This window comes from Nematostella vectensis, chromosome 7, assembly GCF_932526225.1.
Source record: "Nematostella vectensis chromosome 7, jaNemVect1.1, whole genome shotgun sequence".
In the NCBI taxonomy this organism is placed as follows: domain Eukaryota; kingdom Metazoa; phylum Cnidaria; class Anthozoa; order Actiniaria; family Edwardsiidae; genus Nematostella; species Nematostella vectensis.
This window is the reverse complement of record NC_064040.1, coordinates 16,422,669-16,448,737: the sequence shown is the minus strand read 5'-3', so window position 1 is coordinate 16,448,737 and position 26,069 is coordinate 16,422,669. Positions and strand designations below refer to the sequence as shown.

The 26,069-nt window shown below is 40.4% G+C and overlaps 2 protein-coding genes across 3 annotated transcripts; one reads left to right on the top strand and one right to left on the bottom strand.

The window, feature by feature from the left end:
- Window position 1: 1 nt before the first annotated feature.
- LOC5516065 (RNA polymerase-associated protein RTF1 homolog) lies at window positions 2–11,295 on the bottom strand. Its single transcript, XM_032385754.2, has 18 exons — window positions 11,140–11,295; window positions 10,936–11,067; window positions 10,215–10,323; window positions 9,246–9,506; window positions 8,054–8,291; window positions 7,741–7,821; window positions 7,453–7,543; window positions 7,034–7,116; window positions 6,314–6,401; window positions 5,182–5,289; window positions 4,915–4,992; window positions 4,584–4,705; window positions 4,141–4,198; window positions 3,916–3,990; window positions 3,429–3,500; window positions 3,048–3,080; window positions 2,434–2,575; window positions 2–2,117 (listed from the first exon to the last, which is right to left on the bottom strand). The coding sequence occupies exons 1-18, from the start codon at window positions 11,254–11,256 to the stop codon at window positions 2,011–2,013; spliced, it is 1,995 nt and encodes a 664-aa protein (XP_032241645.2). The 5' UTR covers window positions 11,257–11,295; the 3' UTR covers window positions 2–2,010.
- A 394-nt stretch (window positions 11,296–11,689) lies between these two features.
- Window positions 11,690–25,806, top strand: LOC5516066 (zinc finger FYVE domain-containing protein 1). 2 transcript variants are annotated; one of them, XM_032385833.2, is made up of 11 exons: window positions 11,690–11,882; window positions 13,219–13,365; window positions 14,651–15,179; window positions 15,897–16,111; window positions 16,184–16,281; window positions 16,479–16,587; window positions 17,246–17,343; window positions 23,277–23,394; window positions 23,788–23,958; window positions 24,025–24,227; window positions 24,379–25,806. In XM_032385833.2, exons 1-11 carry the CDS (start codon window positions 11,769–11,771, stop codon window positions 24,770–24,772), a joined length of 2,196 nt encoding a protein of 731 aa, XP_032241724.1. In that variant the 5' UTR covers window positions 11,690–11,768; the 3' UTR covers window positions 24,773–25,806. The 2 variants fall into 2 exon arrangements, with proteins under 2 accessions (XP_032241724.1, XP_048586384.1); XM_048730427.1 differs by lacking the exon at window positions 13,219–13,365.
- Window positions 25,807–26,069: the final 263 nt, after the last annotated feature.

Below are 26,069 nucleotides of genomic sequence, written 5' to 3'. Positions count from 1 at the left end.
ATAAAAACAACCAGACATTTTTTTATTAAAACCAAATCATTTCCATTCTGTTTGACGTTTGTTGAGTACAAACACTTACCAGTGATATTGTAAATAAAAATAAAGAATAGAAAGAAAACCCAAAAATTCCCAAGGAATCGCATAAGTGTGTATACTCAACGATAATAATTTTACAAGGTTTCGATACATTTCACTAAATAGGAAACAATAATATTAGTGTAGTTATAAACTTTGTACAAAGCGAAGAGCTATTACATCCGAGAATCTATATACATCAGTGAGTTCTAGGCTTTTGCAAGTTATCGTAGAAAAGGGAGCCCAAACAAATATACAAAGGTAAACCAATGCAAAATGGCATACGTTATAAAAATCTGCGATAAGCTACAGCAAATATACAATAGCCCCTTTTAGCTTTATCCAGGATCTTAATTGAAGTTTTGAAGAATGAATTATTTGAAAAAATTTTTTTGTAAGCAGTGGTGTAGAGATAGCTGTGGCCGAAGGGGGCTCTTACGTGATATTAAAATGTCTTGTAAATGTTTTGTTCAGCCCGTTAAAAACAAGCTTGCACTGCTAGAACCAAAAGCGTGAACAATTTTGAGTAAGTACGCAGCTGCTTTGTCTCTATTTATATATCTTTGTTCTACAAAGGAGTTCTTTTGTCTCTATTCTTCTCGTTCTTTGTGTCGGGGTGCGGATATTGTTCATTTGCCCAATCAAATTGCAGCTTGTAAGAGCTGCGTACTAACTCTACTAACGTACTAACAATTTTAGAGTACGTACACAGTCGACGTCTTTGTTCTAGTTCCGTTAAAATAGAAAAAAAATGTAATTTTACGAAATTGTCGTGTAGTTTGTAAAGCATTAATAGAAAGGGCAAATGGGCTGAATGTCGTGAAGCTTTGAAAGGGTGTTTTGGACTACAAAAACAGATCTTTTTCAGTGAGACGCACCCTATCGTAGCCACCAATGCCTAATGAACATGCGAGAATCAGTTTTGACTCGAACTCATTACTAGCATTCCTTGTGCTCTCGTGTGCACTCGAGTGTTTCTTTTTCCATTCGTTTCGCCATTTGGCTGGTGACCACGGTAGCACGCGTCGTTCTATCAAGGTGACCACGGTAGCCCGCGTCGTACTATCAAGGTGACCACGGTAGCCCGCGTCGTACTGTCAAGGTGACCAGGGTAGCGCGCGACGTATTGTCAAGGTGACAACGGTAGCGCGCGTTACTGTAAGAGGCCGTCAAATACTACCCACAATGCATTGTATGCTCAACATAAAATATCAAGTGAACTTTCCGAAAAGTACTCCAAGAGTAAAAAGGTATACAGGTAAAATATTGTTTGTGAAAAGAAATTCCATTGCACCGCGGCTAGAAAGAGTAAGCCCAGCTATCAAACTTTCATAAAAACCCAAAATATCTAACATCAGGATATAAAAAACAAATAAGGCCACAATCCCACAGACATGGGACACCTTTCATTCCCAGTACAAGAGGGCTAGTTTTCTGTAGGTTAACTATACACAGTTTATGCAAAAGGTCCATAAAACCACGTTTATGTCAAAACAGAAGCAAAGCAACAAGGGTAACGAGAAGAGTCGCTTTCTCATTTCCCAGCTTGTAAGATCTCGTTGTAAAAACTCTCAGCTTTTTTACGTCTTCTCGTGCACTGGATTATGCACAAGCTATACCTCACGTGATCAGCACGTGATTACTCCAGCAATATCCATTCAAGTACGTGTTTATCCAACCCTAAACGAGAAATTGTTTTTAATAGCACGGGATCCACAACAAGTCCCGATGTAATAAATCACGTGACGCTTGCATGTCTTGATCTCCACAGCGCGTGATTAGTTAGTAAGACCGGTCCTCCAGATCCCGTGCCTTGGTCTCCAAAATACGTGATTAACATGCAGCAACTCCGCTATAGGCACGTGTCTTAAGCTTTACATCTTGGGATTCCAAAGCATGCGATCTCTAGCAAGCACAACGTGATAAATGCGTGAACTAGATGAGCCCTTTTCTCTTCTTGTAATCCTCGAGGTTTAGTGAGCGTCGTGGAGTGTCTACTGGGGTGTTTGACGACCGACTGGATATTGTCGTCGCACGAGATTCTAGATAAAGTAAAAAAAAAAATTGCCAATATCAACACAAAGTAGATATATATAGTTTCACTACAAATAAAAAATGATTTAGGAACTTTTTGCCCACTTGACCGTAACAACCGTTTGGGTTCGGCGAGTTAAAAGATTCTGAGCTCTAATATTACTTTGATGCGATACGTTGGACTGGTTCTAAACAAAAACGCAAAAGATTTTGAGTGTATTCATTAGTTTTATTAATTTTTGTTATCCTGTCTTTTTAATGTCTAGTCTTGATAAGGTCTGGCGGAGAAAATCTTATTTAGTAAGAACAAGTGCAGCACCTTACCTTGTAAAGGGAAATCCAGGTTTATGGTAATGTCAAAGTTATGTGCTGAGAAGAGATCTTCTGGTTGGCTAGTCTTTCGGTCAGGAGGAATGGGTGTGTCATCTGTGAAGTGAGGGGTGTCTAAGGACCCTAGCCCAGGAATCTGACCACAAACAAAATGGACCAAGAGGATTAGCGTAATCACACTAGAAAAATCGTAAAAAAATATTCTGAGATAAGAATTGAACCCGTGAAAGTGAGACAGGGAATGAGCCATTACATAACTGCACGAAATCTAAACGAAGTTGTAATGTATGTCTGTTATTGATATCAGAAGCAAATAATTAAATAAATAAAAATTCTAGTTCCCTTAACTATATAGTGCAGCAACACGCTGTCTTTGTTAACTCGTCCTTTCCTTATACTGTAGTAATTAGCAATTTTGCATACTCGTCTTTCAAAATTGAGTTTTTTACACTTCAGTTTGACATGAGTCCAAGATAACATGTTACTGTTACTGTTTTTCAAGACATTCGTCTGGTTAAGTTGCTGTCCCAATTCACTGAGGATGTTCCAGCTAATTAGAGCTATTGTCCATAGCGTTTATGGTAATTCGACAACAAGATCAAACTCACCAAACTTTCCAATGTCCTAGGCATGAGTGGAGTCTGAAATAGAAGGTAAGTGTTTATAAGGGGTATTCGTATTGACTGCATCATATGCCCAGTTCCTACATTTCATAGAAACTAAAATAAAAAACAGGCGTTCCAAATTTCAAAGCTTGTAAGATTCTTTCAAAAAAATCAGAACATACATTTTCTTTCTTTTACCCCAGAGAAAAATCTCTTAGATTTCGAATCAAGGGGAGTGGACACATTCAACTATTTTCGTATGGCTAAACATCATCAGAATACAAAACAAGTGTGCTTTCCGTTCTCCTTAGAGAAAGACCACTGGGCGACCTGCTCACCATCACTGGTAAGTTATGCGTATTGAGATTTGTATCGCATTGTTACCTGCATATCAGCAGCCGGGGGTTGGGCCTCTGTTGAAATGGGCTGGGTCATTCCTGGTGCACCACCCTTTACCTGAGAACAAAAAGTCAAACAATCAGACAGCAACTATATCTAACCTATCACCTATCTCTAACAACATATATGTAACAACAGTGTTTACACAATAACCATGACATAACCATGAAAGCACTAGTGCTCTTCACTTAACATAAAAAACTGATCTGACCAGACAGACAGCATTGACACAAATCATGGTCCTCTTATTTGTAAAGCAAACCCCATACCAACAAGCTACCACGATACTCTCACAGTAAAAACACAGGAGGAAGAACCTGAACTAACTTCAGACACTAAATCTGATAAAAGAAATAATAACTCGGGAAAGACCCAGAGTTTCTAGACTTGAGACTCTTTGGTCACACTAAGCACTAGGCCGTTACTTTGACTGGGAGCTTGCTATTTATCTCTGAGCTAAAAAATTACATACCATAGAGACAAGCTTGGGAAGGGTTTTACGCCGTGTAAACGGATCATCCTTCTTCTCCTCTGTCTTTAACTCTTCCTGAGGATAAAACGAAATGCAAAAAATTACTCCCTCATATCATTATGTTATGCTTATAGCATAATATCACTTTATCCTGTCAAGAGCAATCAGCACAAGGAGCAACTTATGACTGGTAATCCTGAATAAACAGGTAAATAAATTTCTTACCGCTGCTGCTTTTTCAGCTTCTATTATATTCCTTTTTCTGTTTCTCTCATTGATGTAACTGAAAAGAAAACATCAATATAAAGACATACTTTACAAAAATGACGTATTGTATGTGCTTTCATTAGGATATTGGTATTTTTCAACCGCAATTATAATTACACATGCATGTGTAATGTAAACATTTCAATTTTCAATTTTTCAATTTTCAATTTTTTTTATTTCTTTTTGAAAAAAATTAAAATTGGAAAGAGCTTTGGAAGTCACAACGAAAATATCTGTAAGCTTTCTTGGTTGGATCTGGTTTGTTTCTGTTTTTTTTTTTTTGTGATGAAGACAAAAAACTACAAAGTCCTTAAAAGACCCACATCGACTTCTCAAGCTCAGGATAAGTCAATTCGAAGGGTAAGTCATAGCAACAGTAACACTGAACCCACAACACTAACCTGATTGCACTCAGGCCACGGCTACGCTGTTTATCAAGAACTTGTGCCCTTTCCTCAAGGTTGTCCAGCTCGGACCTGATCTTCTCAGCTTCCTCATGATTACCGCTTGTTTCTGCAATTTCCTGATTACAAGGAGATCATTATCTCTTACTTGAAAAATTATTAAACAAACATTGGAGGTACACAACTGTTTTCAAACAATATGTCTGTTGCTATAACCTATGCATTTCCAAAAACATCAGATCTACTGGTATCCTGAATCATAATTACCGGTAAAGAACAATATAATATCCTACAATTTAGAAATGGCTTTTTCAGTATTAATGTTTACCTTTCTTCTTATTAGCTCATTCTTCTTGATAGCATAGTTGAATGGAGTTTTTCTGAATTTCTGCTTCTCAGACACAATCTGTGAACGACAGGAAACATCTCAAGTTTTATTTTCAAGAAATCAAGTAAACACACAAAAGTACTGTATATAAACAACAGCTGCACATACAGTAGCTTGCCTCATGATCTGATCAATACACTATATTGTTAATAAGAAACCAAATCAAGTAAAACTATGCTAAGAGTAGAAAAAGTAGAGTAATGTTACCTTCTCAATATCTTCTTCGTTGTAAGCATGGTTCTTGGCCTCTTCAATATCTTTTACTTTCTTTTCCACATCATCCAATGTAGGTAATGGAATGCCATGCGCTTCACACTAAAAACATCATACAAGTCAGACAGGTGGTTTAAAAGCTGTCAACTCACCCGCATTAGGCAGGTGTCACAAGATTTTGGACCTCATCACAAGCCTAATTTTTGTGAGAATGTTCATACAATCAAATTCGTATTCACCCGCATTGGCTCTTTTGGTTATTTTTCTCATATCTACTGTATTTCAAATTTGCAATGCGCGTGCACCATAAATGCATAATAAAGAATATGACAAACACTGTCATATTCTTAACTACTTACTAACCGAGAATAAGGTCATGCCAGGAAATATCAAACTGAGGCTTTGGCGTATGGACCAAGGCTTTGGGAGGTCGATCCCTAAAGCCGAGGCTTGATATTTTGTGGCATGACCGAACGGTCGAGGTTAGTTAGTTGTTTATTATATGGCTTTTTAAATAAATGACAAGAAAACAATTAAACTTTTTTTGTTTTCGGGTGAATATCGATTAGTTTATCAATAGATTTTAAAAAGGCGGTGTAGTGACCATAGTAAGGCTTTACTCAACATAAAACAGTGCTTACAATAAAGCGAGCGAAAACAAAATGGCCGCTAGTCTTACTAACAAACTGCTGACCAAGCACAGGCTCAGGCCACAGGAAGCCCAACAACAACAAATGTCATATCAGGCGGGAAAACAAGAAACACTTGTGTGCTGCCAAATAAAAAATGTAGATAAGTGAAAAGATTCAACAACAAGTAAGACTTTTCCTGCTATTTTCTTTCTATTTGCACCTTAATTAGAAGCTACAGGTGAAAAAAAATATATAAAAAAAACAGAAAATTGTAAAAAAAAATTCTGTAATGCCCTCAAAGACAGGCAATACGGCAAGTCACGACCACCAATTAGCCAATCACAGCGTGTGTTCTATCGTAGCCATATAATAAATTTGAGTTATGCATGAGTCAAATGTCTTATATGAGTAATTCCTTTCATTGCATATCTTCTACTTTCATAATAATTTTTAAACCTCTCTAAATAGGGGATGTGCAAACAGCACTCCTTCACCTCTTCTTTCCAACGCTGAAATTCAGTCTCAGAGATTCTTTGGTTTGACACGAACTCCAGTCTAAACACTCTCTCCTGAGGACCATGCCTATTCAACAAAGAGGGAAAACTGATAAAGTCAAATGCAACGTGGGAAAATAGCAAACTTTACAAGACATTATTTTTGTGTTAAAACATTTTATTGGTTCAATGCTTGCACAGATTCTTTGACTAACAGGTGCTGAGGACTCTTTGTGAATTTTCAACCACATTTCACAAAAGGTTGTCAGTGCAAATGGCGAATGGCAAATGGTAAATGACTTATGTGTACTATTTTTTGTAAAATTAAAGGAGTTCAATAAAGTCCAGCAATGTCAGAGCCAAGCATTGGTAACCTTTAATGGATAATTGTTTTGATTTATCCATATTCCTCGAGACGCATGGTTACTTTTGGCCGTAGAACTGCCATTTGCCAATCGCCATTTGCACTGACAACCTTTATTGAAATAGGTGTATGTAAAATAAATCACATATCAACATCTGTACTTAGAGAGCCCTGTCAGACACACCTTTGTTATCTCAAAATAACCATCCAGAAACAAAGTTTAATACTTTATTTACCAATTAAATAAAAAATAGCATTGGGCTTCCAAAATCAGCTGATGGAAATGGATGCGTTTTCACAATAATTGCTACTAGCATGAGAAAATGGCAGTTGACAGAGGCTATTTTAATAGATACATGAGTTTGAGCCCTTTGTTTGTCTTGGTCGCCCCAAGACTGTACACCTTGGCCGTCTCAACAACATCTTTTATCTCTGCAACCTGCAAGAATTTCACACAGGTTTAGGGATCAAATGTTAAGGCTCCAAATTAAAACATTTCTCAAAGGAATGAGTGTAAACTTTGTTTATTGGGTACAGTATTTGAAATGACTTACTACCATAGATGGCCAAATACTGTAATAGCTGCTAAGCGTCACAGTCTTGGCTGACTTCTAATTCTTAATTCATGGTGATAAATGTCAGAAAAGATATATGTACTTGCATGTTAAATTTATAATCACCAAGCAAATCAATACTGATATCATTGATTGGCTTATACATTAAAAACTGTTCATACGTTTTTTTGTAGCAAAACATTTTTTTGGAATCGTCTTACCCTGTAGACTGGTCGCCCATCATGGTTTCCAATTCCAATCCTCACAAAGCACCCTGCTAGAGTCTTGGCAAAGAACGGCATGTGCACCCACCTTTAAACAGATACAAATCAGTTATACAAATAGATCTACCTAAATTGCACATACCTGGTTATTGGCAAAGAACGGTATATACAAACAATTATACCTAAGTCAAAATTTTCTAATCTGTAGGCTTATCTACTTGGACTAGTTTTGGTTAAAAAAAGTCATGAAATATGACAGATGTATTTCCAGATCGTTTTATTAACCTTTCCATCTTGTGTCGGGACAGTCGTATTCTCTCCAGATCGTCTGGTCTGGATACTGGTACTGGAGCATATTCAGCCTGCCTGTTAAAGAAAAAGTGTTAGAAATAAATACATACAAGAAGCTGGAAATCTCATGGAACAACTACAAGGCAACAATCTTGCAACAAACTTTAAATATTAAGATTTAAGGATACCAATTCTGGTTTTAGCTGGAAGGCTCCAAAATTATCATATTGTATGCTTTTTTGGAATAATAACAATATTGAAAATCATATCAACAATAACAACAGCAACACGAATGTGCGTCACATACTCTTCATCAGATGCCTCATATGATTCTTCATCACTGGATTTTGATTCTTGGTCGTCATCATCTTCATCATCTGTGAATACTTCACTTGCTTTTAGAGGCTCTTTCTGCTCAACAATTGCTTCGCCAGCACGCTTCTCCTTCTTTTCTGATCGCTTTGCCTTTAAGTTGTCAAGAGCTCTTGCCTTCTTTTCTTCAACAACCTTCTTCCGCTCTTGCTTCCTCAAAGCTATGCCACCACCTGTGTAGCAAAAGGACTTATGTAACACATCGTTCATTGTGAATTTTGCAAAGCTTCTAACTAAATGTATTCTGTGATCATGTTCTTCTATAAACTAGGGTATTAAATTGAAGGCTTCTTTTTCTACAGTGGTCTGGCTAAAAAATTAAATATAATACATGATCCTTCACAACTGCAATTTTCAGTTTAGCGAAAACCTTTTTTTAAGGAAGCTCCCAGCAGTTTTCTAGTAGATATACCGCTCATGTTTAAAGAGCTACAGTTTCCGTTTGCGCAAAGCTTGGAATTTAAGATTAAGTCCGTTTATTAAAGAGGATTGAATTTTTTGAAAATATATGAGCTGTTGTTATTCGAGTTACCGTAGCAACGAAACAATACATAAACTATACATAAAATGAGATCAGAAGCTCGCAGCAAATTATAAATTAGCACGAAAGAAATCCGATAAATACAGTATGCTACAATTAAAAAAGATTCGGGTTTTAAATAGAGTTTTTCTTTGCAGAAACATGTCTTTGAAAGAAGAAGATAAACAAAAAAGCAACAAAAAAAATAAAACCGCAAATATCTTAAAATCTGACTTTCAGATATTTTTTTAAAACTTCAAATATGTTGAGGCAAACGTCGTAAGTTTTGTCTAAGGGGTATGGTTTAAAAATAATTTTCTGTGTATAGTGTGTATTAGCAAAAATATAAAAGCTCATTATCCATTGTTTCGTCGCTACGGTAACTCAAATGACAAGAGCTCACATATTTTCCAAAAATTCAATCCGTACTTGATAAATGGACATTCTATTCTTATAATATTTTTCTTAAGACTTGCAACCATGATAACTACCACCAATCTCTTATTACAGCTCTCAATTTAGAGACTATACACAATTTTCTACATGTCTGTTTGTCTAAATATATTCAGGAGAAAGGCAATTTAGAGTAAACAATCTGAAGTCTCACCTTTATCAATATGTGGTTGCTCCTTCTGTTTTCTCTTCTTTTTTTCTTTCTTCTTAGCCTGTCGTAACTTACGTTCAATCTCGAATCTAGTTTTCAGAGCTTCACGCTTTTCCACACGATTGTAGATCTCCTGCTCTCTTTCTTTCTCCGTCATTCTACCCAACATTTCTCTGTCCGCCTCATCACCCATCAGATTGTCATCCCAGCCATCATTATACTGTTCCTCCTCCTCGCCAGATGAGGATGATGATGATGAACCATCTGGTTAAAAAACAGCAGATAAAAACGATAAAATGAAATGCTTTTTATTTGTATACCCTAAAATAGTACCTGCCACACTTCACATGTGGCTGACTGGGCTTTTTGAAAAAAAATATTGACTGCTCTATGCAGTTTACATTTTAAGTGCGAGTAAATGTGTGCTGCCACTGAACATGGTACTATGGACAAATATTTGGAACATTTCAAAATTATGAAAAAAGCAGTGTGTCCTTTGGATGTTTAGTTGAAGATGCGACTGATAATTTAGAGCAGATGCCTGTAAATACACACTGATTTTTTTGTCTTTTGTCAGCCTGCTAGATAGACCTGGAATAGTTTTTATTTTACGATTATCTATTTTTATAGGTGTATATGTACAACAATCCTAACAAAACTAATGACTCAGTATTAGACATTAACAAAGATTTCTTTATAATTTTAAGAAACATCATTGGTCAGTTGCTAAAGATCCCACACTGCTTTGCCACCTCAAATAGAACATCATTTTTGAATTAGCTTCATGGTGTTTTTTGTAATTTTTCTATTCTGGTTTTCCATGCTCCTAACTTTAAACTATGATGACTCTTATTTTCAATGGAAACTCATAATTTGTGGTAATCTAAGTCTACATCTAGCCAATTAGGACATAGGATTAGTTAGTGTTGTTTTATAACAAATGGGATGTAAATGAAATTTTTCAGTACTTACCTTCAGAAGAAATTTCTCCACTCTCAACAGATGACTCCGAAGACTGCTTCTTCCTCTTTTTCAATTTATTCTTCATTTTCCCCTTACTATTTTCTGAATCCATAGTCCACTAAAAATCAATTAATTCACAGGAATCATCATCACTACAACCAACACATTTTTTACTATCTATTTATCAAATTCTTAGACAGACCAAGCACCGAATACACAATAAATTTATCTGAGAAAGTGAAGAATGCTTGGGATTGTTGGCGGGACTTCCCTCAAGTTGATTGAGTAAGCTTACCAAACCTTGAAACTCCACCAGACTGTGTTGTGTCCAATGTAGAGAAAAACTACTAGAACACTTTGTGTTGTTGATGTGTAGTCATGTGCATGAGTGTCATGTTTACTATTTGTATCAGGCATAGTTTTATTTTTCCTCTCATACTTTAGCAAAATAAAACCGCCTGATATTTTATACTCTAGGCTAATTTCACTCTGAAGTTTTATGTCACTGTTATAACAAATCCAACCAGTATATCTGCTTTTAGTCTGAAGGAACTCCAAATATTTACATTATTTTTAAGGTATAATAATAGTGCCATAAAATATTTCGCACCATTAGCTTACATAAAAATTCGCGCGCGAAAACGACAAAATTTCAATTTTAATAAGAGAAAGTTTATGAAACATCAACACAACAATAAAATTAACACTCGTACATCATATTTACACAGACCTCATCATCGCTTCCCTCAGATGAGTCCAGATCGCTGTCGGAGTCTGCAGAATTCTTACTCGTCTGTGGTTTTGGGTTAGTAGACACCTCTTTATTTTGACGTTGTTGGCTTTTTGTCAAGGAAATCAGTTCCTGAAAAAGTCGCGTTTAGATCACTTAGTTAGAATCACAACCGCTGCATAATAGAAACAGCAAAGATAGTACCTCTTCTAAGTCTTCGGCACTATCATCATCTTCGCTCTCCGAGTCGAAGACGGCACGTTTTCGCTTTCGCTTTGAGCTTCCATCACCGTCTTTTTTCCCCATCGTGGAACCTTCCATCGAGCTACAAGAAGGCCTGGTGGCATACAGTTAAAGGCTAGGCGTCTTAGTTATAAGTATACACAGGGTACCCAGATTACTGTGACTCTGGCCAACTTAAATTTGTTTATACAATTTCCCATGGCTCTCTAAGTTAAAGTTTCATCAAAACTAAAGGTAATATTAGAAATAAAGTAATTGCATTGTTACATGTTAGTGTCTAGAGCTAGAGTGCATGATATATGAGAAAATTCTAGTCCTAAAATTCTAAATTAGATTAGCAACTTGAGTTAAAGTTGTCAAAAAAACACACACATATATACGTAGTCTTGCAAGAAATACAAATAAATTGATATATTTTAATATTATTTTCACAAAACGAAAAAAATATTTTAATGCGCACTGCATCCTGGGAGATTGCTCCCTTAGCCAGGCTACCCAGTCTGTTGTGGCGCCCAGTCCCTCGCCTTCGTTATTTTATTTGGAAGCGAACACACGTCAATGTCCGCTTCTGTCTGACAAATTGCTTCCAAATGGCGGCTATTTTACCATCACAACTTCCTGAGGGTGAAGCAGAAGCTAGAGTGAGCCCCCAAAAATCCGCCGGGGCGAAGTCTAGCGGGGAAAAGTCTAAGCGTTCTACGAAGGTTCGTAACGTAAAACACAGGTTGCGTCAGAGAGCTGATTTGTGCTTTGTCATGAGTTTTGTGTTGTTGTTTGTGAGGATTTCACTTTGGTCGGCCCTATCGGATTTGATCAAATTCTTATCTTCTACTATCTTTTTCCAATAAATAATAGCTACTGATTAATCGAGTTCAATGCGACTTTCTTGTTGTACTTTGACAAACGAGCTTAATTGGACTTTTACCCCCAATGCCTCAAGTAAACAACAGACCAGAAGCTATCTCATTTGACTACGTTTGTAACACCTTATTTTTTGTTTATTCTGAGAGGCCAGGAAAGCGGGCATTGAAATGAATTTCAAGTTCTTAAGCAGCTCTCTTTTTTAATGCAGTTAGATAGGTACATGGAGAAAATATAAAGGATCAGCTATTTTTGTGGTGGTTCTAAAATTAGTAATTAGTTGAATGATTGCAAACAAAATTCCATTCAAATTCAACCGAACTTTAACTAAGTGAACTTAGTTATAGAAAGGTTTTTTTTTTAGTTTGATTTCTGAACTCATTCAAACTCGAAACCATGTGGACAATTAAATTATTCAATTTTTTTCATTAAATGTAGCAATATCCTGCTAAAAGAGGCTTTTCCATAGTGTTTCTCGTTGAGTTTGTTTTCAAGGTTTTGGAAGCTCTTGTTGTTTTGGTCATTGAATAAACAGGGCAAAAAACTGAGAATCTGAAGTCGTCAAGTAAAGTCAGTGTTGAAACAAATTGAAAGTCAAAATTTCAATAATAGAACATTTGATTCAGTTCAGTTTGAAAATATTTAGGGTGAACCCGTTTGTGTTTAATTGTTCTACCAATTGTGAACCAACCAACAAGCAATTCAAATCTCATTGAGTTCGATTGCTAAACATTTGATTGATGATGTTGAGATTAACCCTATACAGACCAGGGGGGAAGGGGGGGGGGGGGGGAGTTTGAGGCCCCCAGCACCTTTGATCTGTAATAATGTTTGAACTAGAAGGGCTAGAGCATTGAAATTTGATGACTCTACCTTGAATTTATCTGGGAGCAGTTTTGTGGAAACAAAATTTTGATATGTGTACCCTGGTAACCATAGCAACCAAGTTTTGAGACATTGGTTTGATGAAAATTAGGCAAAACGCTTTAAGTCGTTAAGATCAACTATTAATATGACATGCTCAACGTAAATCCATGTCATATAAACGTTTTATACCAAGTTTTAAAAAAACACAATCAAAATTTACTCTATTTTAGGGGGGAGGGGTGGCGTTTTTTGTTGTCAATTTTTGAGCTTCTCTAAATAGGGTTTAGGTGATGTTTGAATGCTTTATCTTAGATGACCAAAGTTGGTGAATCTAAGGACCCACCTCAAAGTAGAGATGCAACTATGTCAAACAGACAGACTTTGAAAACATCCCAACAGCAGGATGAAGTCAATAGCGGGAGAAGCTTTCTTCTGCTTGATGACAAAGAAGTGCTGAAGGTATACAGCTATTATAGCCTATTTCAGGATGAGCTGATCTTATCAGATACATAGTGAGACCCAGAACTTGAACAAACTTTGAATTTCCTATGGACTTTTTCAGTCACACCTACTCTTATAATTTAATGTACTTGATAACTGTTTTTTACTTGATCAAACTGGGTAGCATCCTGTATAGCCTGACTGGGAGGAGGGAAAGAAAGGAGAGCCTGCCCGCAGACTATTGTTCTAGACTATTGTTCTAGACTCCCTATTGGCTGGGACGTGTCACATGTGTTGTACATCCATCAATGCATCGTATCAACGAGTTTTCGTGCAAGAAAATGCCTGTGAGTTGGTCGAGTAAGAATTTCAAAATTGTTTATCGAGCATTTTGTTGACCCTACGAGATTCAAAAGGACTGGTTTTTGCCTAAAAACTACCAGTTGCAATGCTTGAGGCAGTTATTTTTTAAGGAATGATGTGTTGGCAATTATGCCGATGGGGTTTGGAATAGTTGAATTTTTTAAATCCTTAGCTTCTTGCCGAAGCGAGAACGAAATCAAAAGCATTTGTGCTTGTAATCGTCATGCTAATAAACAGCATCATAGAGGATCAGGTCAGTGGACTGGAATCACTGGGGATATCAGCCTGTTCCCTTGACCCCAATAACATCTAATCCATCTTGAGCGGTCGGTTTTAAATCGTTTACAGCTCTGTTGAAAACGCCACAGACAAGAATTTTATGAAGGCGCTAACACAGGACTCTACCTTCAAGGAAAACCTCGCTGCCTGCGTAGTCAATGAAACTCACAAAGTACAGACCAAGGGTATTGATCTAAAAAATTTTGGTGAAAGAATCATAAGTCAGCTTGTTTATGTATTGAATTTCAAATATGATTTTGCAATAACGACAGCACTCGTTCCTGGGTTTGTTGACTGAATTTAATTTTTTTTCATGTGGACATACCGGAGAACACATAGTGCGAAGAAACAAGACAATTTTCATGTAGCACATTTTGACAAGAAGCTGAAGTAAAATTACAATGTACACAGTTCATGTGATTGGTTAATTTTGACAGCTACTTGAGTACACATTCTTAAGGGCAGCGTGGCTAGAACAATGGTCTGCCGGCAGGCTCTCCTTTCTTCCCTTCCCCCCTCCCCTCCCCTTTAGCCGCTCACAGGCTACATCCTGTAAAACAAGGTCAATAATAAAGTATCCTGCTTCAATAGTATGCTAAAATGATGATTAATATATAATAATAAGGCATTCTACTTAATATGCGCTTCTTTTGTCCTGCAGGTGCAGAATGCAGAAGAGTTTATTAACCAACTTGGCTGCCAAGGTCAGACAAGCCTGAAGATTCTGTCCATATTTGGCAACACAGGAGATGGGAAGTCATACACTTTAAACCACACCTTCTTTGATGGGCAAGAGATATTCAAAACATCAGCATCGCAGCTTTCTTGCACAGTTGGTGTCTGGGCCTCTTATGATGCTGTCCATCACTGTATTGTTCTTGACACAGAGGGTCTTCTTGGAATGTCTGGGAACCAGAATCAAAGGACTCGCCTTCTTTTAAAAGTCCTTGCAATTTCTGATATTGTTATTTATCGGACGAGAGCAGAAAGGCTTCATACAGACATGTTTACATTTTTGGGAGATGCGTCTGAAGCTTACTTGAAACATTTTACCAAGGAACTGAGGGCCGCCACTGAACGCTGTAATCTGAATGTCCCACTGTGCTCCCTGGGCCCTGCACTCATCATATTCCATGAGACACAGCACACAGATGTGTTGGGTGTAGCAGATGAGCAAACTACTTTAACAGGTTAGCCTTTCTGATTTATGAATGCACTTTATAATCTGATGCATATACCAAATGCAGGGGATTAAACATTCCATATGGGTCATCCTTTTTCAATATTTTCCATCAGGATAGAGGGGTGCATTGCGTATGGCCCAAAAGTCTGTTAGGCTAGAGGATTAAGTTTTGGATGTATCTTTTTCACTAAAAGGGAATTGGAAGCGAATTGAGGGGTTGTAAACACATGATTGATTGTTGTTTTTAATTTGTGAATCAGCTGTGAGAACTTTTACTGGGGAAGTTGATCCCCAAGCCTAAAATCACGCACTCTATGCATTTCAATGTCTTTAATGGGGTGTGACCAATTACGGTGAAGAAGTATTTTGTGTGTGGCCCATTAGGCTAGAGGGGTGCTTTGGGTGTGGCCCGTTTGGCTAGAAGGATGCTTTGGGTGTGGCTCATTAGGATAGAGGGTTACTTTGGGTGTGGCCTGTTAGGCTGGAGTGGTACTTTTGGTGGGGCCTGTTAGGCTAGAGGGATGCTTTGGGTGTAGGCCATTTGGCTATAGGGATTCTTATTTGGGTACAGATACAATACCCAAAGGTAACCATTACACACAGAGTACACAGACATTTTTACGCTTAAAAAAACCTACGTGGAAACACCTGGAGACAACACTTGGACTTTTGTGCTATTTTGGCCAGGCAAGCCTCCATCATCTTTTTTATCTTATTCTTACAGGCGTCAGTACTAGGAATGCAAATGACATCCTCAAGCAGAGATTCACAGATGTAGGTCGCATTCCACAGGCGTTCAGCTCAATTATGTACATTGGGACAAGAACATACTCTCTCCCGACAGATTTCAGTGCGCTGAGAAAGGTCATCAAGCAACACTTGGCTGACAGCTCCGTCCGATCACCACGGTCACCTCACGTTATCTTCAATGCACTCATGGTATGTGAGAGAGGAGAAATAGCATTATTATTTCAAAATTCACATGTCAATGATTTTTTTTCATTTCTTCAGTTTCTCAATGAGAAGTTCAACAGCGATCTAGAACAGACAATACCCAGTACCTTCCCAGACGAGTATTTCACCTGTCAATCAAGCTGTCTGTCATGCGGGTACGTACTGTAATGATTCTTAGCATGAAAAAATAGCTAAAGAATCCCCCAAAGAGAAATCTTTAGTTTTGGCTCCACCCTTGGGGGTATGTAATGATTGAATGATGAAGGAATGGAAATACCCCATCCCAGGAAATATCTGGTCTCTGCTCATCTCTCGTCCACCTCTGTAGCTGATAAGTCTTCTATCATTTCAGGAGCCGATGCCAGCAGAGTATGAATCACACCAATCAGGACCAGTCGCATACATGTGAGACAAGATGCAAGTACCAGGCGCAGTACGACAACCGCTACTTCACCTGCAAGGTACTAAGGAATTTGCCTAATTGTGCTTGTGCTGGCTTAATATGGTAAAGTACAGCCGGCTTTTACAATCGAAATTCGCCTGTAGTTTACACAAAAGGTCAACCGTGCTGTGCTGGATGAGTGTAAGAATAAATATGGATGTATTCTTAGTCTAAGAAATATTATGCAAGCCAATAAAGTATGAGTCGAGATAGTTGGCTTGTTATTTGAGAGAAATCAGGTCCTACGGCTGTTTAAAACTTTAGTGTTTTCACTGTCATCTTAACAAAGTTGAGATGTACCCTGGCCTGGTTTCAATTAGTCCAATCGACTGTGTGCTGTCTATTTAACAAACGAATGTCATTTTTTGCGTGCATCTGTCATCGATACATGGCTGGTTTTACAGTGTGTCACGAACAAAAAAGTATGTTACAAGACAGAGTGGAGTTTTGTGACACGCTGTGACGTCATACGTGCATAATTAACGCATTAAAATGAGATCTGGATTTTACAACAACAAGAAAAGTGATTTGAATGGCCAGCACGTGCAAAATGACGCCAAACTTGTGTACGTCGTGCTGTAATTAGGAACTCTTCTCGACCACAGAGCTCGCGTTTTACTAACGTTGTTGTATAAAGGATTATATGCTTCGCTAAATAGGCACTCTCTTTTTTAAAGGCATGCTTCGAGAAAGGCAAGCACGTGGTCATCATTCCGAAGATGTGCTCTGCTGGCGACTCCTCGTGGCTTGGAATGGTGAGATATGCTTGGGCGGGGTAAGAACTCTAATCAAATAACCGGACCAGGAGTGTGGCTTGATTAAGAACTTCAGTGCACTCGCATGTTCGACTTTATGGACTTGCTGTTAACGTAGAAATTATTGTTGTGTTTTAATTTTACGCTTTTCACAAAACATTTTTAATTGCGCGCGAACCAGTTAACTACATTTCTGGTGAAAGTGTGCGTTTCCAATCCTTTAAATATATACGACTTGGTATCCTCAAGCAGTAAGTGACCCCACTCCAAGGGACGCTGCGCGTGGTGTTACAGTAGCTTACAATCTTACGACCGCAGCTAGAGCAATGGACCTGGTTGCCAAAGCCAGTACATCGGGGCACGTCCTTTTCCAGTTCATCAGGGCATTTCCTTCTCCAGTACATCAGGGCTTGTCCTTCTCCAGTACATCAGGGCATGTCCTTCTCCAGTACATCAGGGCACGTCCTTTTCCAGTTCATCAGGGCTTGTCCTTCTCCAGTACATCAGGGCATGTCCTTCTCTAGTACATCAGGGCTTGTCCTTCTCCAGTACATCAGGGCATGTCCTTCTCCAGTACATCAGGGAATGTCCTTCTCCAGTACAGCAGGGCATGTCCTTCTCTAGTACATCAGGGCTTGTCCTTCTCTAGTACATCAGGGCTTGTCCTTCTCCAGTACATCAGGGCATGTCCTTCTCCAGTACATCAGGGCATGTCCTTCTCCAGTACATCAGGGCTTGTCCTTCACAAGTTCATCAGGGCATGTCCTTCTCCAGTACATCGGGGCATGTCCTTCTCCAGTACATCAAGGCATGTCCTTCTCCAGTACATCAGGGCATGTCCTTCTCCGGTGCACCAGGGCATGTCCTTCTCCAGTGCACCAGGGCATGTCCTTCTCCAGTACATCAGGGCATGTCCTTCTCCAGTACATCGGGGCATGTCCTTCTCCAGAACATCGGGGCATGTCCTTCTCCAGTACATCGGGGCATGTCCTTCTCTAGTACATCAGGGCTTGTCCTTCTCCAGTACATCAGGGCATGTCCTTCTCCAGTACATCAGGGAATGTCCTTCTCCAGTACAGCAGGGCATGTCCTTCTCCAGTACATCAGGGCATGTCCTTCTCCAGTACATCAGGGCATGTCCTTCTCCATTTCATCGGGGCATGTCCTTTTCCAGTACATCAGGGCTTGTCCATCTCCAGTACATCAGGGCATGTCCTTCTCCAGTACATCAGGGCTTGTCCTTCTCCAGTACATCAGGGCTTGTCCTTCTCCAGTACATCAGGGCTTTTCCTTTTGTAGTACATCAGGGCATATTATTCTTAAGTACATCAGGGCTTGTCCATCTCCAGTACATCAGGGCATGTCCTTCTCCGGTACATCAGGGCTTGTCCTTCTCCAGTACATCAGGGCTTGTCCTTCTCCAGTACATCAGGGCTTTTCCTTTTGTAGTACATCAGGGCATATTATTCTTAAGTACATCAGGGCATGTCCTTCTCCAGTACATCAGGGCTTGTTCTTCTCTAGTACATCAGGGCTTGTCCTTCTCCAGTACATCAGGGCTTGTCCTTCTCCAGTACATCAGGGCATATTATTCTTAAGTACATCAGGGCATGTCCTTCTCCAGTACATCAGGGAATGTCCTTCTCCAGTACAGCAGGGCATGTCCTTCTCCAGTACATCAGGGCATGTCCTTCTCCAGTACATCAGGGCATGTCCTTCTCCAGTACATCAGGGCATGTCCTTTTCCAGTACATCAGGGCTTGTCCTTCTCCAGTACATCAGGGCATGTCCTCCAGTACATCAGGGCTTGTCCTTCTCCAGTACATCAGGGCATGTCCTTCTCCAGTGCATCAGGGCATGTCCTTCTCCAGTACATCAGGGCATGTCCTTCTCCAGTACATCGGGGCATGTCCTTCTCCAGTACATCAGGGCATGTCCTTCTCCAGTACATCAGGGCATGTCCTTCTCCAGTACATCAGGGCATGTCCTTTTCCAGTACATCAGGGCATGTCCTTCTCCAGTACATCAGGGCTTGTCCTTCTCCAGTACATCAGGGCATGTCCTTCTCCAGTACATCAGGGCTTGTCCTTCTCCAGTACATCAGGGCTTGTCCTTCCCCAGTACATCAGGGCTTTTCCTTTTGTAGTACATCAGGGCATATTATTCTTAAGTACATCAGGGCATGTCCTTCTCCAGTACATCAGGGCTTGTTCTTCTCTAGTACATCAGGGCTTGTCCTTCTCCAGTACATCAGGGCTTGTCCTTCTCCAGTACATCAGGGCATATTATTCTTAAGTACATCAGGGCATGTCCTTCTCCAGTACATCAGGGAATGTCCTTCTCCAGTACAGCAGGGCATGTCCTTCTCCAGTACATCAGGGCATGTCCTTCTCCAGTACATCAGGGCATGTCCTTCTCCAGTACATCAGGGCATGTCCTTTTCCAGTACATCAGGGCTTGTCCTTCTCCAGTACATCAGGGCATGTCCTCCAGTACATCAGGGCTTGTCCTTCTCCAGTACATCAGGGCATGTCCTTCTCCAGTGCATCAGGGCATGTCCTTCTCCAGTACATCAGGGCATGTCCTTCTCCAGTACATCGGGGCATGTCCTTCTCCAGTACATCAGGGCATGTCCTTCTCCAGTACATCAGGGCATGTCCTTCTCCAGTACATCAGGGCATGTCCTTTTCCAGTACATCAGGGCATGTCCTTCTCCAGTACATCAGGGCTTGTCCTTCTCCAGTACATCAGGGCATGTCCTTCTCCAGTACATCAGGGCTTGTCCTTCTCCAGTACATCAGGGCTTGTCCTTCTCCAATACATCAGGGCTTGTCCTTCTCTAGTACATCAGGGCATCTCCTTCTCTAGTACATCAGGGCTTGTCCTTCTCCAGTACATCAGGGCATGTCCTTCTCTAGTACATCAGGGCATGTCCTTCTCCAGTACATCAGGGCATGTCCTTCTCTAGTACATCAGGGCATGTCCTTCTCCAGTACATCAGGGCTTGTCCTTCTCCAGTACATCAGGGCATGTCCTTCTCTAGCACATCAGGGCATGTCCTTCTCCAGTTCATCAGGGCATGTCCTTCTCCAGTTCATCAGGGCATGTCCTTTTCCAGTACATCAGGGCTTGTCCTTCTCCAGTACATCAGGGCATGTCCTTCTCCAGTACATCAGGGCTTGTCCTTCTCCAGTACATCGGGGCATGTCCTTCTCCAGTTCATCAGGGCATGTCCTTTTCCAGTACATCAGGGCTTGTCCTTCTCCAGTACATCAGGGAATGTCCTTCTCCAGTACATCAGGGCTTGTCCTTCTCCAGTACATCGGGGCATGTCCTTCTCTAGTACATCGGGGCATGTCCTTCTCTAGTACATCAGGGCTTGTCCTTCTTATTCATTATGTTGCCCATTTGTATTTTTTGCCGGGAATCGTTGGGAGTTCAAGGCTTGTGTTTTTGTAAAAGAAAATCGATTGTTGCGTGTTGGACGTCATATAGTCCGGTCGCTTAGTGTTTCAATCTTTACATAGCGGACAAAAGCACCAAGCTTGATACCGGTGCCCACCGGTACCACTCGAGGATTTTGTGTAATAACGGAATGAAAATTAGAAAAAAAGCGTCCATCACGGGCTCCCTGTGGTGAAATTTAAGATATTGTATTTCCAAAACTAAGGCGAAATATCTGATTGTTTTTTTGGTAGGGGAAATATAACAGTATTTGTTAATATTTCAAGATAAAACTGTCGTTGGCTGCATTAAAATAAATTATTAAAGAGAAAGCGTTTTCAAAGCTAGACCCAATCCCCCTCACGGTTATCCAATATGGCGGCATATATTGGCACTGTATAGGCTGTAAGTACCTCATAAAATCGCGTATTTTAGGTAAAACAAAGATTATTCTTTATGTATCAAGGACGTACAATGTCTATAACCTACTAAATATGAAATTATGTCTTGATTTTAAATTTATTTCTTCTAAATCTGCGATTAATCGCAATTATCGGGTATTTTGACGTTGGCTAAATAAAAAGAGGTAGAGATGGATTTAATAAGGGGGCTTTGTAAGTGTCTGTTAACTAGACACCAAAGACCAATAAGATGCTTTAGATATGCCTCCTTAATCAAAGTTATTAGGTTGTGATTCTTTTCTTGAGAATATTAGAGGATTTGGATGTTCTGCAGGAGAAACATCTGTAGAAACTCTTTGTCGCGCAAATAAAGCAAAATGGCACAGGAATTGTAACACATTTGCGGTATTAATGCTCGAAAGCACTTAAAAAGCTGACCAGCAGAGGCACTACGAAAAAATAGTGCTTATTGCTCCCTTTTTGTGCATCATAGTGATGAGGTTGAACGCATCTCATGCTTTTAACAGGATAGCAACCAGCCTCCAACGAATCGCCGCACCAATAGAGAACTATTTTATTATCCTAAAGATGTGCTAATGATGACCTAAGGGATGGAAAGGGCCGTGGAGCATAAGAAAAGGAAAGTTCTCCAGGAAGCGAGAGAGGATGATAAAAAAAGTATAGAGCTTTTGTCAGGCTTATAGAATATATTAACAGAATATATAATGAAGGCTGTTGAAAATGGTACGTCCCTTTTTCTGATGTCCGAGCTCCACAATGTACATGAGACACGCTTGGGAGATTTTGGGAATTAGAGATCCTTTAACCGTTTTCTACTAAAGGACAGAGTTTTAGAGGCTTTTCCTAAGTTGCGGATCAGTGATCGGCGGACCGTTATTGTAATGAAGGGGAGAAAGTTATTCTGAAACAAACTGAAAGAGACTTTTCAGAATGATGCGCGTACGCTAGCATGTGCCCAGGGTCCGCGGGGATTTCTTTACCAAACAAAGAATTTTTGCTTTCTCCGGGACGTTTTCTCCGAGGTGCCGAAGAAACGACGGTGCTATAAACAAGTGTTCAAAAACTAGTGTTGACGATACTAGCGTCTAACCCAAAACCTGACGTAAGCCAGAATTATTCTATTATTTTAGCGCTCAGAAGGTTTTGAGCGCCATATCTGTAGACGCCAGCCACCGCTGCCGATCTCTATTAGTTCGATACCCTTTTTTCTTTACAAAATGAAAATATAAATCATGGAACGCTATTAGCTAGGGTTTTCGGCTTCATACGACCGAGTGGTTGAAAGTCAAGGGCGTCTGCCGGCTCCCCCGCTTTGACCCATAACTAGCATGGGGTAGAGCGAGGCTCTCGCCTCGGAAACAATTGTGATACTTTGATTTTAACAAACACAGGGCCGTAACGATAATTTATCAACGCACAATAGGCTATGAAAAATCTCCCTCATCGGTAGCATATTTTTTACTGCTGACGGGCCTATTAATTAAAGCCGCGCTGGTTAAATTAAAGCTCTATAGCCCTTAATATAATAATTATAGAACTCATTAAAAGAACATTTCTGGGAAAATTCATGTGCACCACCTATTTGTGCTAATTTAATGAATACAAATCAGTCATATTTGCATGTTAGGGATGTAAATAGAGCCGCTTGGGGCCTGGGTTCCAGTAGGTTTTCCTTATTTTTCAAATGTAGCTTTTTATAACTATTTATATGTTTTTTGGCTCGGAATTCGATAGAATACAGCCGAAATGATTGAAATCGTTTTCAAATATGTGCATTTTGATCTTTTTTGTGTCTTCAAAAGGTATGAAAATCTTACCACAGGGTACCTGTGCTTTTGTCCGATGTGTATAGATTGAGCTCTTTTTGTGTGCGCTAAGCGACCCGACTAATATACTCGGACACAATTGTAGCTAATTTGACCATACGATCGCAAACGATGGCAATGTGGTTTCCATATGATTGCACGCTAAAGCAGGGTGTTTTCATTCCTCTAGAGTGTTCGCTAACAAGTTAACTTTACCTACTGAAGCTAATATTAGGATTCGCTGCGGTTAATATTAAGTTAGATCTTGTTTTATCGCCATAGCTATGTCCTGGAGTGTTCAGAGTGTGGCATCATTTACCGCAGCCGGGAATACTGGTACGGCAATCGTGACCCAGTGGAGACAGTCGTCAGGACGGAGCTTAAGCATGTTTGGCCAGGGGTAAGACATGTATGAACAGAACTTAAACACGTTTAGCCAGGGGTTAGATATATATGAACAAAGCTTTAACACGTTTGGCCAGGGGTAAGACATGTATGAACAGAGCAAGACAAGTATTAACAGAGCTTAAACACGTTTGGCCAGGGGTAAGACATGTATGAACAGAGCAAGACAAGTCAGAACAGAGCTTAAACACGTTTGGCCAGGAGTAAGACAAGTATGAACAGGGCTTAAACACGTTTGGCCAGGAGTAAGACGGTGCAGATAGAGCTTAAACCGCTGTATAGTAACGTTTAAGGAAAGTTCAAGTTATCCGAGTTTGGTTAAGCGGTTGTCTTTTTTGTGGCATTCCGAGTTCTTTTGTATGAATCGGACGCTTTACCTTTTTCCAAGGATAACGCTGCTCCTTTGGAGCCCAGCAATGCGTCCCGGAGACTGCTGGACGGAGTCAAGTATTTATCCGACACCGTGGGCGCCTACAGTACTCCTTCTAGTCGCGCAATGACTGCATGGATAGCGGACCGAGTGGCCCCAGACTACTGGGTCCCAAACGCACAGATTTTGGTGGGTAGCCTGTGGTCGGTTTAAACCTAGTTGTGGGTGTTCTCATTTGTTTTATTTAACTCCCAGGCGTGTCAGAGCTGCGATCACGTGTTCTCCGCTGACGAAAAGAAGCATCATTGCCGCGCATGTGGAGGTGGCTTTTGTGACAACTGCTCAGCCAATAAAAAGCCTGTACCAGAGCGAGGCTGGGGCATGGAGCCCGTTCGTGTGTGCGACTCGTGTTTTAGTAAGAGAGCCTCAACAGACGAGGGAATAGGGTGCGATATGAGGTGGGTGCTAGGGACAGAGTGGGACCCTTAAATAAAGGCGAACCTTCAATGGGGGGCGTCTCCGGGTATAGGAGTGTATTAGCTTTTATATTGTTACCTTTGCTTATTTTTTTTTTATTAATATCTAATTTGCATTTTCCTTCCCGCTTAGTGAGCTCGCCAGTGCACTGGAAGACTCGGACTCAGGCTCCCAGTCTAGTCGCGCAGGCTCTCTGGTCGAGCAGACCCTGGGCCCAATGGCGGGTCGTCGAGTTATCGAAGGCGTCCAATCAGCGGTTGAGACTCTCGGGTTCGCTATGGAATACCCACGAGACATTATTACCGACGCGGCGAGACCTGGGTACTGGGTTCCAGACGCCCTGATAACTAACTGCCATCACTGTAAACAGGAGTTCAAAGGAAGCGATCGAAAGCACCATTGCCGCTCCTGTGGACAGGGCTTCTGTGACGAGTGCTCAAAACAACGGAGGACGGTCCCGTCCCGGGGGTGGGACCACCCTGTTCGGGTGTGTGACAAATGCGTGACAAAGAAAGGAGAGCTTTAGCAAATAATGCGTGACATTTAACGAGCACTTACAAGAGTTACAGAGGTCATTTACAGATAATTCCGTGGCGCGTGACAGGAGAGAGTGAAGTTTCGCGAGATTGATGCGTGTTGATGACGTCCAAAGCAAGGAAGAGCTTTAGCGTGTAGTTCAGTGCTGTAAAGTGCGTGTATGTGCGTGTAGTGTGTAACAGTACGTTCAATGCTAGCGTATAGTGCGTGTCTGCGCGTTCAATGTAAGTAAGGCTTCAACAGCAAGGGGGATCTCATTTTGAGCATTCTCAGTATCTCACTATGGTGATGTTGGGAGAAATTCGCCTTCCTACTTTTTGAGGTGCTCCGCTGCCTGTAAAGAGCAAGTTTCCATTATTATCGCTCTCATCTTAGTATCTCACTATGGTGATGTTGGGAGAAATTCGCCTTCCTACTTTTTGAAGTGTTCCGCTGCCTGTAAAGAGCAAGTTTCCATTACTATCGCTCTCATCTTAGTATCTCACTATGGTGATGTTGGGAGAAATTCGCCTTCCTACTTTTTGAGGTTCTCCGCTGCCTGTAAAGAGCAAGTTTCCATTATTATCGCTCTCATCTTAGTATCTCACTATGGTGATGTTGGGAGAAATTCGCCTTCCTACTTTTTGAGGTGCTCCGCTGCCTGTAAAGAGCAAGTTTCCATTATTATCGCTCTCATCGCTGGCGATTATGTGTATATTATATAAAAAAACTCGCCATACGATCGTGTGTTAAACCACTTTGTGATCGTGTGCAATCACATGGAAACCAATTTGCAATCGGTTGCGATCGTACGGTCAAATTAGCTGCGATCGGGTGGGATTATTTGGAAACAAGCCTTTAGGTGATGCGCTTCTTAATGTTCGCGCGTTATAAACAGGACACTTTATCAGATAGGTTTCTACAAACAATTGATATTTTTATTGTAATGTAGATAGGCAGGTAAACAAGATTTTGAAGACATTATTATAGGCGTTTGCTCATGATCACGTCAACGATGATTCATGATAAAGACCACATAAACCAGGTGTTATATGTGTTTAACTGGAGGTGGTGGCTGGGTCACTGGTGGTGGCTGTGTTACCGGTGGTGTGGTGGTGTTTGGGTGGGATGGTGGCTTTGTTACTGGTGATGTGGTGGTGTTTGGGTGGGATGGTGGCTTTGTTACTGGTAGTGTGGTGGTGTTTGGTTGGGATGGTGGCTTTGTTACTGGTGGTGTGGTGGTGTTTGGGTGGGATGGTGGCTTTGTTACTGGTGGTGTGGTGGTGTTTGGGTGGGATGGTGGCTCC